At 43.5% G+C, this 15,071-nt stretch overlaps 1 protein-coding gene across 3 annotated transcripts in view; it reads right to left on the reverse strand.

Moving 5' to 3' along the window:
- ITGA4 (integrin subunit alpha 4) overlaps positions 1-9,466 on the reverse strand; it is a 94,902-nt gene extending 85,436 nt beyond the window's left edge. For all 3 annotated transcript variants that reach the window (XM_029934306.1, XM_029934305.1, XM_029934307.1), the window contains exons 1-2: positions 9,175-9,466; positions 8,706-8,827 (exon numbers count right to left, since the gene is read on the reverse strand). In XM_029934306.1, the coding sequence (XP_029790166.1) occupies positions 8,706-8,827; positions 9,175-9,377 (325 nt within the window). In that variant the 5' untranslated portion in view covers positions 9,378-9,466. The remainder of the gene's footprint in view (positions 1-8,705; positions 8,828-9,174) is intronic.
- Between the last annotated feature and the right edge of the window lie 5,605 nt (positions 9,467-15,071).

The following is a 15,071-nucleotide window of genomic DNA, read 5'->3' on the forward strand; positions in this document are numbered from 1 at the left end:
AAGTCCACTTCCATGCTCTCATTTGATGCTTCCAGCTACCTTTTTAAAAAAGCCCTGTTTTTAAAGACGGTCAGTTCGAAGTTCCCTATCTCAGCAATGCCCATTATTATTTAGATTTTTCTGATGTGAGAAGGTGGAATCTCTGGAACCCGTGGCTGGTCCAGACCTCCTGGGATGATGCTCATGTGTGCACCAGAGGAATCACCCACATCTGAGAAACGTATCCATCTGTTTCACACGTACTGAATTTTTACTACACTCTCATCAAAGCTAGTCAGAACTGGCTCAACTAGTCAGGAATCCGCTCTTCCAGGAAACCTTCTCTCTTCATCCAAATAATTTCTTCTCCCCACTGTGTCTCCATCATCACGTTTATTCCATATTCTCGGAGTTAATGATCCACCATTTACCTGTCTCTTGTCATTTAGATCAAATTCTTTGAGAGCATCAGCCATGTCTGACTCAACTTTCTATTCCCAGTACCTAGCATAAGTAACCAATAAAATGTGTTTAATTAATGGAGGAAGAACCCAGATAAACAAGTTGTTGACATGTGCTCCCTTCACTTCTCAACACTCTGTAGTCTGGCTTCACCGCTAAAATTGGTTTTACTAAAAGGTTACTCATGAATGGCTTCTCTCTATATTCAATGAAATCTCCTAAGTTCTTACCTTGCTTGACCTCTTGGCAACTTTCAATACTGCCAACCACTTATCTCTTCTCAAGATCTCTCATCTTTTGACTCCCATAATGTCACACTGACCAGATTTCCCTGCTTCCTTCTTAGTCATTTCCTCGGGCTCCTCTTTTCGTCTCCAGTTGCTCTAAACCATGGATGAATATTGGTGTTATCTGGGGACCTTGGAAACCCTAAAGCCCTTCTAAGTGTTATGCATTCAGTTCCATTGTGTGGAGGGTGGAAGGCGGAAGAGTGGATTCTACACCTCCAATAAGCAATTATCTGTCACTAGCTCGGTCAGTTCACTGGCTACAATTCAATGCAGCTCTGACACTATCTATCCAGAGATACAGAATCCAATCCCACAGGCTAAGGACCTAGTCCTACAAGACTGCCCCCCCCCACACACACACACACTTCAGAGGCCAATCAAAAGTCTAGGTTGTCACCTACACTTCTAACCACCTGGCCATCAGAGGTTCCAACTACTCCATCCCTGGGCTTGAATAATTTGCTAGAGCACCTCACAGGATTCAGAAAGGCATTTTACTTACTAGATTACTAATCTCTTATAAAAGTATATAACTCAGGAACCATGAGATGGGAGATGTATAGGCCAAGGTATAGGAAAAGCGTGCAGAGATACTGCTTGCTCCGAGTACTCCACACTCCACACTGTTCATTAGCCCAGAAGCTCTCCCAACCCTGTCCTTTTGGGGTTTTATGGCAGCTTCCTCACACAGACATAATTGATTGAATCACTGGTCATTGGTGATTCAACTGGTCATCCAACCTCTAACCCTACTCCCCATCCTGAAAATTAGGGGGTAGGACGGAAAGTTCCAATCCTGCAATCATATGTTTGACTCCACTGGCAACCAGCCACCATCCTTATGTGGGGTCCAAAAGCCACTGCCTTAATAAAAGACACCTTTGTAGCTCTCTTAGAAAATGTCAAGACTTTTAGCAGCTCTGTGCCAAAATGGAATAAAAGCAAATATATTATTCTTATTAGAAATCATAATGTCACACCTAGACCCACCCACAAAGATTTTATTTATTTAGGATGAACACTGGTACTCTTAAAGCTCAGCAGGAGAACATAAGTTGTAGCCAGAGTTGAGTGGTACTGCTCTAGCCCATTCTCAAACTGTAGGAAGCTTCTGAATCTATCCCAGGCCCTCTGATCTATTCAGCCTAGAGAGTTTCTAAGTTAAACTCATTGACTCCCACATCTCTGATAACTATCTCTATGTCAAGTGCAGTGAACTCCAAATTGTCAGTGCAGATCCCTCCTGCCCATCTGACCCACACATCCAATTGACTTCTAGGTATTTACTTCTATGTCTTCTCTGACCAACACCATCATCCAACCAACAGCTCAAGTCAGAACCTTGGGTAATGCCTTTGGAAACCTTCTCTTTCATCTCTCTCTTTCAATAATTACCAAGTCCTATTGAGTCTCTCTTCTAAATAACTGTAGAATATCTGTTTTGCTCCATTCTTGCTGCCACTGCCTTAGTATAAGCAGTTATCATATATAGCCTAAATTGTAAGAAAATCTTTCTACTGTGGTCTCACTACCTTCAGCCTTGACTCACTGACTCCAAAGCATTCAGTATTCTACAACCAGAAGTGTCTGTCTAAAACAGAAATCTGATGGGGTGCCTGGGTGGCTCAGTCGGTTGAGCGTCCAGCTTCGACTCAGGTCATGATCTCACAGTTCGTGTGTTCGGGCCCCACATTGGGCTCTGTGCTGACAGCTAGCTCAGAGCCTGGAACCTGCTTTGGAGTCTGTCTCCCTCTCTCTCTGACTCTCTCCTGCTCGCACTGTCTCTCTCTCTGTCTCTCAAAAATAAATAAAAAACATAAAAATAAAATAAAATAAAATAAATAAAACACAAGTCTGATCAGGTCACTTCCCAGCTTTAATTACCAATGGGTAATTCATACTCCTTAAAGAGAGCTCACAGATTTGTACTAAAAATAATCCCTGCTTAGCTCTCCAACCTACCAGCCACTTCACACACCAAAGTCCAATCATATGCATATTTCTTTCATTTCAAAGATCCATGCTCTCAAAGACCTCCAGTCTTCATACACACCGCTTGCTCTGTCTGGCACTCTTTCCCATAAACTTCTCCCTCTAGCCAATTCCTGGTTTGTATTCAGTTCTCCAGTTGAACATCAACTTCTCAGGAAGCCATCACCTTATTTTCCTAATTAGATTAGATCTCTTCACCATACTTTCCTATAAGAACCTAAGTTAGAGACTGTAAACCTCCTGGGAGCAAGGACCATGTTTCTTCCTTACATCTAAATTCTGGCCTTTTGGCACTCCTCAGTGAATGACTGCATGAATAAATAATCCACATGAACAATGGATTGCCATATCTGGCCCTAGAACTGTTGCTAAGGGAAGATGTTTTTAGTCATTAGGAATATAAGCTGGTGATCAAGTAAGCTTAAGGCAAAAAACAAAATGCATTTAGAAAACCTCATCTCTCAAATTCAGTGGGAAGCATTCCTTTAGAGATGGAGTTTGGGAAATTGCTGGAAATCAGGGAATTTAAGCTTCTTAACATGAGAGTTTATTGATGAAGCTCTGTGTTGATTTTCTGCATAATTAGAACCTATGTTCAGGGACAGTTTTTCCAAAATGACCAGTCTGAATCTGTCCCAGCTTCATAAGCTACACTTTAAAGAGTTTTGCAAATGAAAAACGAAAGTTATCAAGAACATTATTTGAAGTTGCAACATTATTTGAAGGGTGACGTTTGCCTTTTAATGTTAAGCTAATAATTCCTGTAAATCAGGCAGAAGTGAGAATGAGGTAATCATTAGTTTAATGGCGCAATGCTAATTAAATTAACCTCTTCCAAATAGGCTATGTAATATAAGCCAGGAGGCTGACTAGGGTGATAAAATTCTAGAAAGAAATCTAAAGGGGAATATGATGACTAACTTGTGATGGATCATTGTTCTTTCCAGTAAAGAAAAGAGAGGCATAAGCAAGAACCTTAAAGGTTTAGTAACTATACAGCACTTGTCTGGGAAAGAAAAGTGAAAGTCCTATTCATTTACATACAGACACTGGGAAAGCACCTGCTACAAAGTTAGTGTTTTCTCCTGCAGGGACTTTATATTTCTTGGGGGCCAGGCTGTCCAGTAGAAATGATTATATAAGCCATATATGAAGTGTTTAACTTTCTAGTAGCCACGTTAGGAAGTAAAATAAATAAAACTGATTTTTAAAAATCTACTTTATGGTTCGCCTAGGTGGTTCAGTCAGTTAAGCATCCTACTTCAGCTCAGGTCATGATCTCATGGTTTTGTGGGTTTGAGCCCCAGGTCAGGCTCTGTGCTGACAGCTCATAGCTTGGAGCCTGCTTCAGATTCTGTGTCTTTCTCATTCTCTCTGCCCCTCCCCTGTTTGTGCTGTTACACTCTCTCTCATAAATAAACATTAAAAAAAATAAAAATAAAAATATACCTAATTTAACATATCCAAAATATTATCATTTACATATGTAATCAATATTGAAATATTTATTTTGACATATAATATCTAAAAAATTAATGAGATATTTTACATTTTTTTATACTGTCTTTGAAATCCAGTATTTAATTTTATATTCTAGCACCTCTCACTGCAAACTAGCTACATTTCATATGCTCAAAAGCCACATGTGACAACTGGCTGCCATATTAGGCAGGGTAACTGCGTAACTTTAGACTCTATCACCCAGGGAAGTGTGTGTGCGTGTGTGTGTGTGTGTGTGTGTGTGTGTGTGTGTGTGCATGTAGCAAACATATAATGCTATTAGTGGTGACTCCAAAGTAATAAAAGATCTGGAATGTCTTCTGAATAACCAAATAAAGACAATCTGTTTAGTAAAATTTTATAACCATTTATGTATTTTATTATATTCTAATGCTTTGAGTTTTGGTAATCCATGTCTATGATTACATATAGTTCTGGAGTCATCTGTGATCAAAGTTTCCTTTAAAAAAGCCTCAACAAGAAGTGCCTGGGTGGCTCAGTCAGTTAAGGGTCTGACTCTTGATTTCAGCTCAGGTCATGATCTCATGATTGTGAGATCCAGCTTTGAGTGCTTGGGATTCTCTCTCTCTCTCTGACCCTCCCCCCCCCAAAATAAATAAATACACATTTTTTAAAAAGCCTCAGCAAGGATACAGAGTGTCAGAGTGGAAGAGCAACTGGACACGTGGAGTCACTATGGCTTCCTCGGACACAAAGTGTTCACGAACAAGTCTGGGCTCAGGCTTTCCTGACAAGGAGACGCCACCTTCCTTTGGTTCACAGAGGGAAGTAGGGGAGAAGTGAAAGGAGAGACACGTCTCAGGCCGGCAAGGAGGTGGAGGCCTGTTTGCATGCAGAACGCAAAGCACCTCTTCTACAGTTAATTTACCTCACTGAAAGGGGCATCTTACGCCCAACACCTTACACCCGGCACATTTTAGATCAATGGGCATCCGCTGCTCGCTCCTGATTATGGCCACTGTGGATAAACCACAGTGTGGGACAACATCATCTGGATGGTGGCGGCATGTAATTGGAGGGTATTGATCTCCTCTTTCTAGGGAGGAGTCCAACTGATTCAAACTTTGATCTGAAATTCTGAAACCTAAAGACTAGTCCATGTGAATAATACTTAAATTACTAGGAGATGGGCACTGTTTTAAGAGATCTTCCAGCTTCACTTCCATGATAGCAAGTGAAGCCATTCCAAATGAAAGAAAACACCCTACTAACATGGCAACCATAGCTCAAAATTTAGTTATAAGATTCTGTTGGTTGAGTCAACAAGAAAATATTTCTCACCATGTTTCATTTCAACTGTTACCTCTTACTTTTACATTTAACTGTTTGCTTCTTTTATTAATTGTCCTTATGACCCTCAACCTGACTATAACAGAAAACATACAGATACAGATTTAAGTAGAAAACAGAGACAAAAAGAAATCAATCAATCAATGCTTTTTAAATGTCGGTTATGAATCAGGTATTGAGCTAAGTATTTTCTATACATTATAGATACCCACATTTGAGACAGGAAAACTGAGGCCATCCTCATAATCCACAGAATTAGAATACTGTGTGTGTCCATAGTTACATAAATTTTTGTTAAAGCTTCTTCATAGAAAATATTACATAGTTCACAAACCTGAACATCCTTAAATATCTTTCACTACCAATTTATTGTTTTCAGTACTTCCTTTCTACACTCTGTCCCCAATCCCTTATTTTACAGCTTCAGGTGACTTCTGAGTTTGTTCCTAATGGGAACACGGTTTCTTTATTTAAGGAACAGAAGATATATTGTTTAAAATGTTATAGGAGAGGCAACTTCAGTCAATTCTTTGGCAAATAGGACAAGCTACAAACACAATAAGTGTGATTTCAACCAATGGATTGACTGGAAAACTTGTCTTCCTTTTTGCTGTTTATCTCAATCAATACCTGTTTGTACTGACTGAAAATGTGAAAGTTAAAAATATCCTTTGGGGGGGGCACCTGGGTGGCTCAGTCGGTTAAGCATCTGACTTCAGCTCAGGTCATGATCTCACAGTTCATGAGTTTGAGCCCCATGTCAGGCTCTGTGCTGACAGCTGAGAGTCTAGATCCTCCTTCAGATTCTGTGTCTCCCTCTCTCTCTGCCCCTCCCCTACTTGAGCTCTCTCTCTCTGTCTCAAAAAAATTTTTTTTAATATCACTTGGCTTATTATTTCTAATTATTCTCTTATCCATCAAGCAGGTTCATGACAAACTTCCACTTTGCCTTTATTCATTTATCCATCCAAAATATCTTCACTTAATTCGTGCTTTTTGCACCTCTACCACAGACACATTTCTCTGAGAATATTTCTGTAGTCAATCTCTATGCTCCACATACCCCCAAATTTAGGTTTTCCTTGCATTTTGACAGGCATTTTAATTTCAAATTGTGTGTAATATTAGACATGGTCTTTCCAGTTAAACACAAACATCTAGAAATAGATTCGGTGCCCTTCCAGACAGGAAGTAGATGCCAAATACCAGTAGTTATGATGCCACGGATCAGGAAGCCGTGACAGGACAATGGAATGGCAACTTCTCCTTGCTGAGACTTTGTCAAGGTCCTCTGGCAGATCAAGTTTGTCTCCTCCAGTCTATAATTCTACATCCCACAACTCTCTCATACAAGAAAAGTAGGCTTTGCAGAATTATTCCAAATGGATACGTCTGTGAACATGTTGCACTTTCCCAGTCTGCCTTTTAGAATGGAAGACAATTAATGAGAGGCTAAGGCTTATTCTATATGCTGCACACAACTGCTAGAACTTTATGGATGCTGAGTTATGGACATGCTCTTTGAATTTATTCTAAATGAGAAGAACCAGCTTCCCAGCTGGAGAAAAAGCAAAGACTACTCTAAGAAAGGGATTAAAGATGCAGTAGCTTATCCCAACAGTCTATTTATGGCAAAGATAAATATGAAAAAGGTACCAACTGTAACCTTTTATTCACCATTTACAGATGACTATCAACTCATTCAACTCTGTTTATGCTGAAGATGCACCCAGGAAAGAAAAGGGCTTGGACTCTGGAACCAAGCTGGCTTGACTGATCCGAGATCCCATCTTTCACTCACTAGCTGAGTAACTTTAGAAAAAAGTTACTTCATGTGTAAGGTGGGAACAGCGCCAACCATGACCCACTGGTGCTTTGAGGGGAAAAGAAACTAAGTAACATATACATATAGCCATGTGTAACAGTGTTTGGAACAAGACAGGTCTAAATTAATATCAGTTCCCCTTGCTTCCCCCATGTGTCTGCAAAACAAATTTGCTTTGGCTTTGAAATGCAACCCGACTGGGTGGCTTAGTTGGTTGAGTGTCCAGCTTCGACTCAGGTCATGATCTCACAGTTCGTGGGTTCGAGCCCCGCGTCAGGCTCTGTGCTGACAGCTAGCTTAGAGTCTGGAGTTTGCTTTGGATTCTGTGTCTCCCTCTCTCTTTGACCCTCCCCTGCTCGCACTCTTTCTCTCAGTCCCTCAAAAATAAATATAAAACATTAAAAAAAAAAAAAAAAAGAAATGTGAAACTTTTGCCTCTCCCCCATGAAAATACATTTGGTTTGTTTGTTAATGTTTTTATTTATTTTTGAGAGAGACAGAGACAGAGTGTAAGCTGGGGAGGGGCAGAGTGAGAGGGAGACACAGAATCAGAAGCAGGCTCCAGGCTCTGAGCTGTCAGCACAGGGCACAAGGTGGGACTCAAACTCACTAACATGAGATCTTGACCTGAGCTGAAGTCGGCTGCTTAACGGACTGAGCCACCTAGGAGCCCCGAAAAATACATTTGTTTTCAAGTTGTCACATAACTAACAAGAGACATTAAAAAATGACTTCAAATAGATGTATGCATATAACATGAGAATTGGGGGAGAGAAAAATTAACAATTATAGCTTAGTCCTCATTTAAATTATATGAACAATGGAGATGCGAAATTTTCCTTGTGCTCTTCTTTTACATTTCAGATTCTAAATAAAACTGTATCATCTTCTGTTGTAGAAAGCCCTTAAGCTAAATGACAGGATATGGGATCAATTCCAACTGAGTTCCCTGATCTGCCCCTTAGCCTTTTCTTTAACAAGGCTGATAGGTCAAAGATGGAAATAAAATTCTTAAGCGATGGCTTGGCTGGATCCAGTCCCTAATGCGCCGAGAGACTTATTTAAAATGTGTTTTACATGAGAAGGGGAGAGGGAGAGGTGAAGAGAATGTTATCACAAGAAACTTTCCTCTCTAGTTTTGCCCGAGTACTGCAATCCTTCCCATCAGCAAAAGGGGGAAAAATGTTGACAGAAAGGAGGGGGTCACTTCTACATTAACAAACTTAGACGGTTTCTGGAGTGAAGAGGGAAAATCATTCCCTTTAAACTAGAACAGGCAACGCGGCCTTTTTCCACGACTTGTGCTACCCCAGGGTCACTCGTCCCTCGCCCCAGACCCAACTCACCCAGCTGGAGCTGTTCGCACGTCAGATCTGGATTCTCTCCGATCTTGCATCTGTAAATCGCGCCAGGATTGACCACTGAAGCGTTGGCGAGCCAGCTGGCGGTGGGCGCCCCCACTACGAGCCTACGGCGAGAAACGTGCACGTGCACGCAGACGTGAGCCGTGCTGCCTACTGAACTCCGGGCTCCCCGGACTTGCAGCTGGCAGCGGGTCCGTGCCCCCCACACCCCCGCCCACCGCGCACCCAACGCGCCGCCCCGACCCGGAGCTCCAGGCCTTGCGCCGGAGCGCCCGAGGCATGCCACCCCGAGACCGGCTCGTTCCCCGGGCCGAGCCGGCGAGCTGGCCGTCGCAGCGCTCCCCTTCTGGCTCCTCCAGAGGGAGGAAAGTTTGAACCCGGCCGGGAACCCCCGAGGCGCCGTCCCTCCCGGCTCCCGGGTGGCCGGAGCGCCGAGTCCCACTCCACTCACCATCGGTTCGCCCCGTGGCTGTGCAGCACCACCGAATAGCCGAACAGGGTGTCGGGGGGGCCCTGGTAGAGCAGCGCGCTCTCGATGTCCACGTTGTAGGGGCGCCCTGTCGGGACGCCCAGGCACAGCAGCAGCAGCAGCAGCACCGCCTCCCGGACGGCGGCCCCTCGGGGACCCGGCCCGCACCTCGCTTCCCCAGCCATGCACTCTCGGAGGAGAACATTCAACACCAAACGGCCGCTGTCCCAAAGTTGCGCGGGATGAGACGGTCGGCCAAGGGGAAGAGCGCCCCAAGAGAAGTGCAGCGTGTCCGGCGCCGGCGGGCGGGAGGGAAGGAGGGAGGGAGGGAGGGAGGGACCGAGGAAGGGAGGCGAGGTCGGGCGGCCGCGGGCGGAGCAATTGGGTTTGATCTGGGATGCAGCCCGCCCGCCGGGCCCCACGACCGGTTTCTGCAGCCGGGAGGTGCGGGTGCTCTCGCGGTCTCGGGGCGCCGGCCGCTGGGTGGGGTCCCGGGCGTGGCGCGGAGACACAGGACCCTGCGCGTCTCACCCCGCGCACGGCTGTAGGGGGCGCTGGGGAACCTCGGCTGCGTCGGACGCGCATCCGGGCCGGGGCCTCCAAGCCCGAGGAACGCGGGATGACTCCGGGCTCCGGGGCTTTGCTGGAGTGGAGCTGGAAGGGACACGGGGACTTAGGCTTTTAACCTTAGTTAAGGCCTGCTTGCCCCAACCTGCCCCGCGGGCACACAGCTATGAGCATAGGGTCTCCGTGGCCTGCCCGGTGTGGCCCAAAAAATACCAGCCTCAAGCACTGGCACCAGGATGGAGGCAGGGAATCACCTGAATTCCTCGTGGATAGTTAAGGTCTATCTCTGATTTGCAGGGGCATAACCAACCACTAGAGAAATTAACCGGAGGCCCGCAATCTGAAACAAAACAAAAAGAACTCCCTGAAAGCTTCTCAGGCACATTTTAATGGCAAAGAAAGACGTTATGGCTATTCACTTCAAGGCTCAGTGCCCTGCACCCATCTATGCCCACTTCCTTCCTCCCCAAACTTCCTCTAAAGTACAAGCTGCGTTCCTGAGGCACATTAGTGGGGAGCTGGTCAGAGTGAAAGGCACAAGGTTTATTAGGCTGTTGCTGAGTCCAACGGCGAGGCTGGGTTAAGGAAGGGCTGACTTGCCTCACTTTAACGGATATCTTACTCTGGTCCTTGATGCTCCTACTTTCATGCATCCATCATTGCCACCGGATACACCTGCCATCAGGGGTGTAGACCCACCCAGTAGAAGGTGAAGAGACAGATACCATAATGAGCCTCTGAAAATGCACTGGAGGCCACAGCACCAAATACCTGAAATGGGTGATGAGTTTTATCCTAGTGCAAACCAGATGTGCCTTAAGTTTCCAGAGCAACCAGACAGACGGCCATAGTTGGTTAAGCTGATATTTGCAGGAGATGCAGGTTCAGTTATCAATTATTGCTATATGAATTTAAAAAGAAAAAAGAAAAAGGGCCCATTAAAACCAAACTGAAACAGCACATCTTAAGTTGTAATGGCAGACACATGACTAAAATATTTGTTCATCTTTTCAGCATATTTATTGAGCAGTCACAATGCTAGGCCCACAGGATTCCACCATGAGCAAGGCAGAACAAGCCTTCAGGTAAATTTTTAGACAAGTGGATGATAGACAAACTTTGGATGACTAAAGTTCTGAATGCCTTGGGGACACTTAAAAAGATATTTTAAGGACAATGAGGGGTGAATTAGGCTGAGCAGTTTGAGAGGAAGGAGGAGGGATGGTGCCCACAGGCCCAGATAAAGGAGATCCAGCCTTGGCTGGATCACTTAGCCACCCACACACAGGTCAGTACCGCAGGAAGCTGACTAGGGAAGCAGGAACACATCGTGAACATCCTAAGCCAGGTTAGGAATTTTTTAGCTTTGTGCTAGGGTGGCTAGGAGGCTGTTGAAGGATTTCAGATGTGCAATGAAAAGACTGAATGCACACAAACTAATTTGGGAGGTTCCTGCAACAGTGCATGTCAAGATGGCAGTGGCCTAAACTAGGAAGGAGGGATGGAGAAAAAATAGATTCAAGAGATATCTGAGAGATTGGAACCCAATAGAACTTGGTGATAGTACTGGTAAATATGAATGTAAAGCTGAGAAGGAGTCAGAGTGTGTCTGTTTGGGACCTGGGTATATGGTGCTAATTCATAGAGAAAAAGCACATGTGAAGTGCACATGTGAATGTGTACAATGGGCAGGTGTAGATGAACTAGGTTTTAGACAGGTAGAGTTTGAGATGTTTGTGGAATGTTGGGATAGTCTAGCTAAACCCAACCCAATTAGTTTTACTCTTTGGCCAACAGATAAAACAAGAGGAATAGTAACCCTCATGATTTGTAACAAAGTAAAAGAAAAAAAAGACCCTGTGTGATAAACCCATTGTAAAAATGAAATGAAATGGCTTCCAGAAAAGTAGCTATCAGGGCCAATGGTGAAGAGTCTATTTTTCCCCTCAGCGTATATTTCTTTCTGCGTAGATCTATGTGGTGGTTTCAACCCAGTTCTACAACTAGCTGAGGTTGTCATCATGCTGAAGTCAGCAGTCCCTCATGCTTGCAGCCACAACATTTTCAGTTGAGGCTTGAGAAGCAGATATATCGAATGCACTCCCACACCCTTCAGACTCTAACCACGCCACTGACCTCAACACCTACCTCTTTCTTTCCCTCTTTTATCAATCCCTTATCAATGAAATCCACTCAATCCATTTTTTTCATTGTATAATTAAGAAGAAGAATAGCAGTCATTAGGACACTTGATAGGGCAAGAACTAATTTCTGTGATTATGGTTATGATTAGGGTTATAATTTCACCACTATTCCAGAAAAGCCACCCATAACTACTTCACATGCTATGTTAGCCCTGAGTTTCCTTCCTCCGAGACTTATAGAACAATTCACTTTTCTTAAGTCAGTGGAAAAAATGCTTTGACACGTTGCTTTGACAAAGCCTGAAGATACTGCTATGTCTCTAATCCACGCTTTTGTAGGCAAGTGAGAATCATGTGGGGGAAGTAGCATGGATGGGGAGGAGGACTTTTCAAAATGACTTATGCCTACCCTTCACCTTCAACTAAGCTTAAATATGCAGTCATTCAATTAATCTATTTAATCATTAGATTTCAAATGCCAACTTTTTGCCTCACCAAGTACTCAAGAGTAAAAGATGAAATAGCAGATGATCTCTATCCTTGGTAAGAAGTCCTTCCCAGTAGAGAGGATTCTAATAAGGACTCACCCAGCTTCTCAGAATAAACAATCCTCTTTCTTTAAAACCTCTCTTCTTGGAATACTACCTTTTTGAGATTTTTTTTCCCCCTTTCTATCCAGCCACTATGAGTGTCCTTTGCTGGCCCCTTTCTCTACAACACATGTGTTATAAAGCCCCAGGGCTCCATTCTGAGCCCTGATTCCTTCTCTTTCTCCTCTTTCCTCTTTAGGAGATTTAACCTATTTCCTGCATCTTTCAATACCAGCTATGTGATATTATTAAATACCACCATGAATCCCCAGTTCATGTCTCCATGTCTCTCTTGAGAGCGCCAGGTTCATGTGTTTTGTGAACATAGGTTTAGTGCCTCTCTGCTTGGATATCTAGCAGCCCTTGTGAACATAACACATCTAACACTGAGTTCCATTCCTCATCCAAGCCTAAACTATTCCTCCACCCAATGTCCTCCTTTCTAATAAGTAGTACTCCATCTGCCCAGTTGTTCACACCAGAAATTTGGAAAATAATCCTTGGTTTCTTCCTCTCTCTCTTCCCTACATCTAATCCATCTATCATCAAGGTCTAGCAATTCAACCTTCAGAATGAATCTCAGGTTCATCTGTTTATCTTCTTCTGTCCTGCTGGTATTCTCTTCCATGTGCAGAAACTTCATCTGGGCTCCTCAATAATCTGTTACCTGGTTTCCCTACTCGTCCCTCCCCACACTATCAATCTTCCACAGAGAAGCTGAAGTGAACTAAAATTCTAAATCAAATCATGCACGCTACTCCTTTAAATAATCCCTCACTGCTCTTCCAGTACAAACCCACGTGGCCCACAAGTACCCTATGACTTCGTAAAATTGCCATTGGCCACTTGCCCCAGGTCACTTTGCTTTAGCCACAGAGGCCTTTCTTAATTTCCCAAATGCATCAAAGTGTTTTCACCCATGGGGCTTTTGTCCATATTGCTCCTTCTGCCTGGACACACAACCTCTGATTCACACAATTCTTTTCTTTCTTCAGTCTCTACCTAAAGTTCTCCTCACAGAGGACTTCCTTGACTGTCCATTTAACAGAGGTCACCACATCATTCTTTCTCTTCAGAGCTCTTTAACTCTTAATCATACACGTATTTACTCTTTCATTTTGTCTGTCCTTCTAGAATCTGAGCACAGAGCACTTGTGTTGTTGCAGTTGTTCCCCACTAAATCTCCAGCACCTGACATTCTGACGCACAGAGCAACTGGTCCATAAGTAGTTTCTGAATGGCCCTGACGTGATTTGGACTTTTTACATCATTAATGCCATAAGTAGAGAGAAACCTGGATGTTTATGAGTTCATTGTCATGCATTATTACATGCAAAGCAATGTATTAGGTCTCTTGGCAGATGCAAAGACATACAAAGATAGGTCTTACTCTTAAGCAGCTTGTAATTTTCAAGGAGACGGATGATATGCCTCACAGAACCAGACAATATAGTCAAATGTGAATGTCACATACATTGGGGAGAAGGGACAGTTGGTTGCTAACAAATGGTGTAGGCACAAAGGGCAATCTCGAGACCCAAGTTTAGGTAAGTATTGGGCAGAAAAAATAAAGATTGGTATAGTACATTGGGTAAAAAGTTGATATGAATCATCAAGTATAGGTAATATAAGGAGAAATAAAGTATGGCTGGCATTTTTAGGACAGGCGACTGAGACAATGGTGATACTGTAAAAGAAAAAAAACAAAAGCAACAGAGGAAAGAGTGGGAATGGAGAGAAAAGAGGGAAAGTGTTTGGATAATGGTGGGTGAGTTTTAGAGATGAGCCTGAGAAGGTTGAATAATCATAGTTTTGTCTAGCAAGTGTTATTTTTTCTTTTGTTTTACTTTTTCTCTTTTTAAATTTTTTTAATGTTTATTCTTGAGAGAGAGAGAGAGAGAGAGAGAGAGAGAGCATGAGTGGGGGAGGGTCAGAGAGAGGGAGACACAGAATCCAAAGCAGGCTCCAAGGCTGACATGGAGCTTGAACCACGAACCCTGAGATCATGACCTAAGCTGAAGTCAGATGATTAAGTGACTGAGCCACCCAGGTGCCCCATACTTTTTCTTTTCCTTTTTTTTTTTAAGTTTATTTTGAGAGAGACAGAGACAGTGAGTGGGGTAGGAGCAGAGAGAGACGGAGAGAGAGTATCCCAAGCAGGTTCCGTGCTGCCAGTGCAGCATCCAGTGTGGGGCTTGAACTCAGGAAACCATGAGATCATGACCTGAGCCAAAGCCATGAGTCAGACCCTGAACTGACCAAGCCACCCAGGTGCCCCTGTTTTGCTTTTTCCTTACTTTTTAAAATAATTGAAGTAGGGACACCTAGGTGGCTCAGTTGGTTCAGGGCCTGACTCCTGATTTTGGCTCAGGTCATGATCCGAGGGTTGTGGGATGGAGCCCGGTGTCAGGTTCTGCACTTGGTGTGGAACCTGTTTAAGATTCTCTCTCTCCCTCTCTCTGCCCCTCCCGCACTCATACCTGTGCTCTCTTTCAAAAATAAATAAATAAATAAATAAATAAATAAATAAATAAATAAATATAAACATTCCTGAAGTAAAGCATGCAATATGTAAAAC

This window comes from Suricata suricatta, chromosome 3 (assembly GCF_006229205.1).
Source record: "Suricata suricatta isolate VVHF042 chromosome 3, meerkat_22Aug2017_6uvM2_HiC, whole genome shotgun sequence".
In the NCBI taxonomy this organism is placed as follows: Eukaryota; Metazoa; Chordata; class Mammalia; order Carnivora; family Herpestidae; genus Suricata; species Suricata suricatta.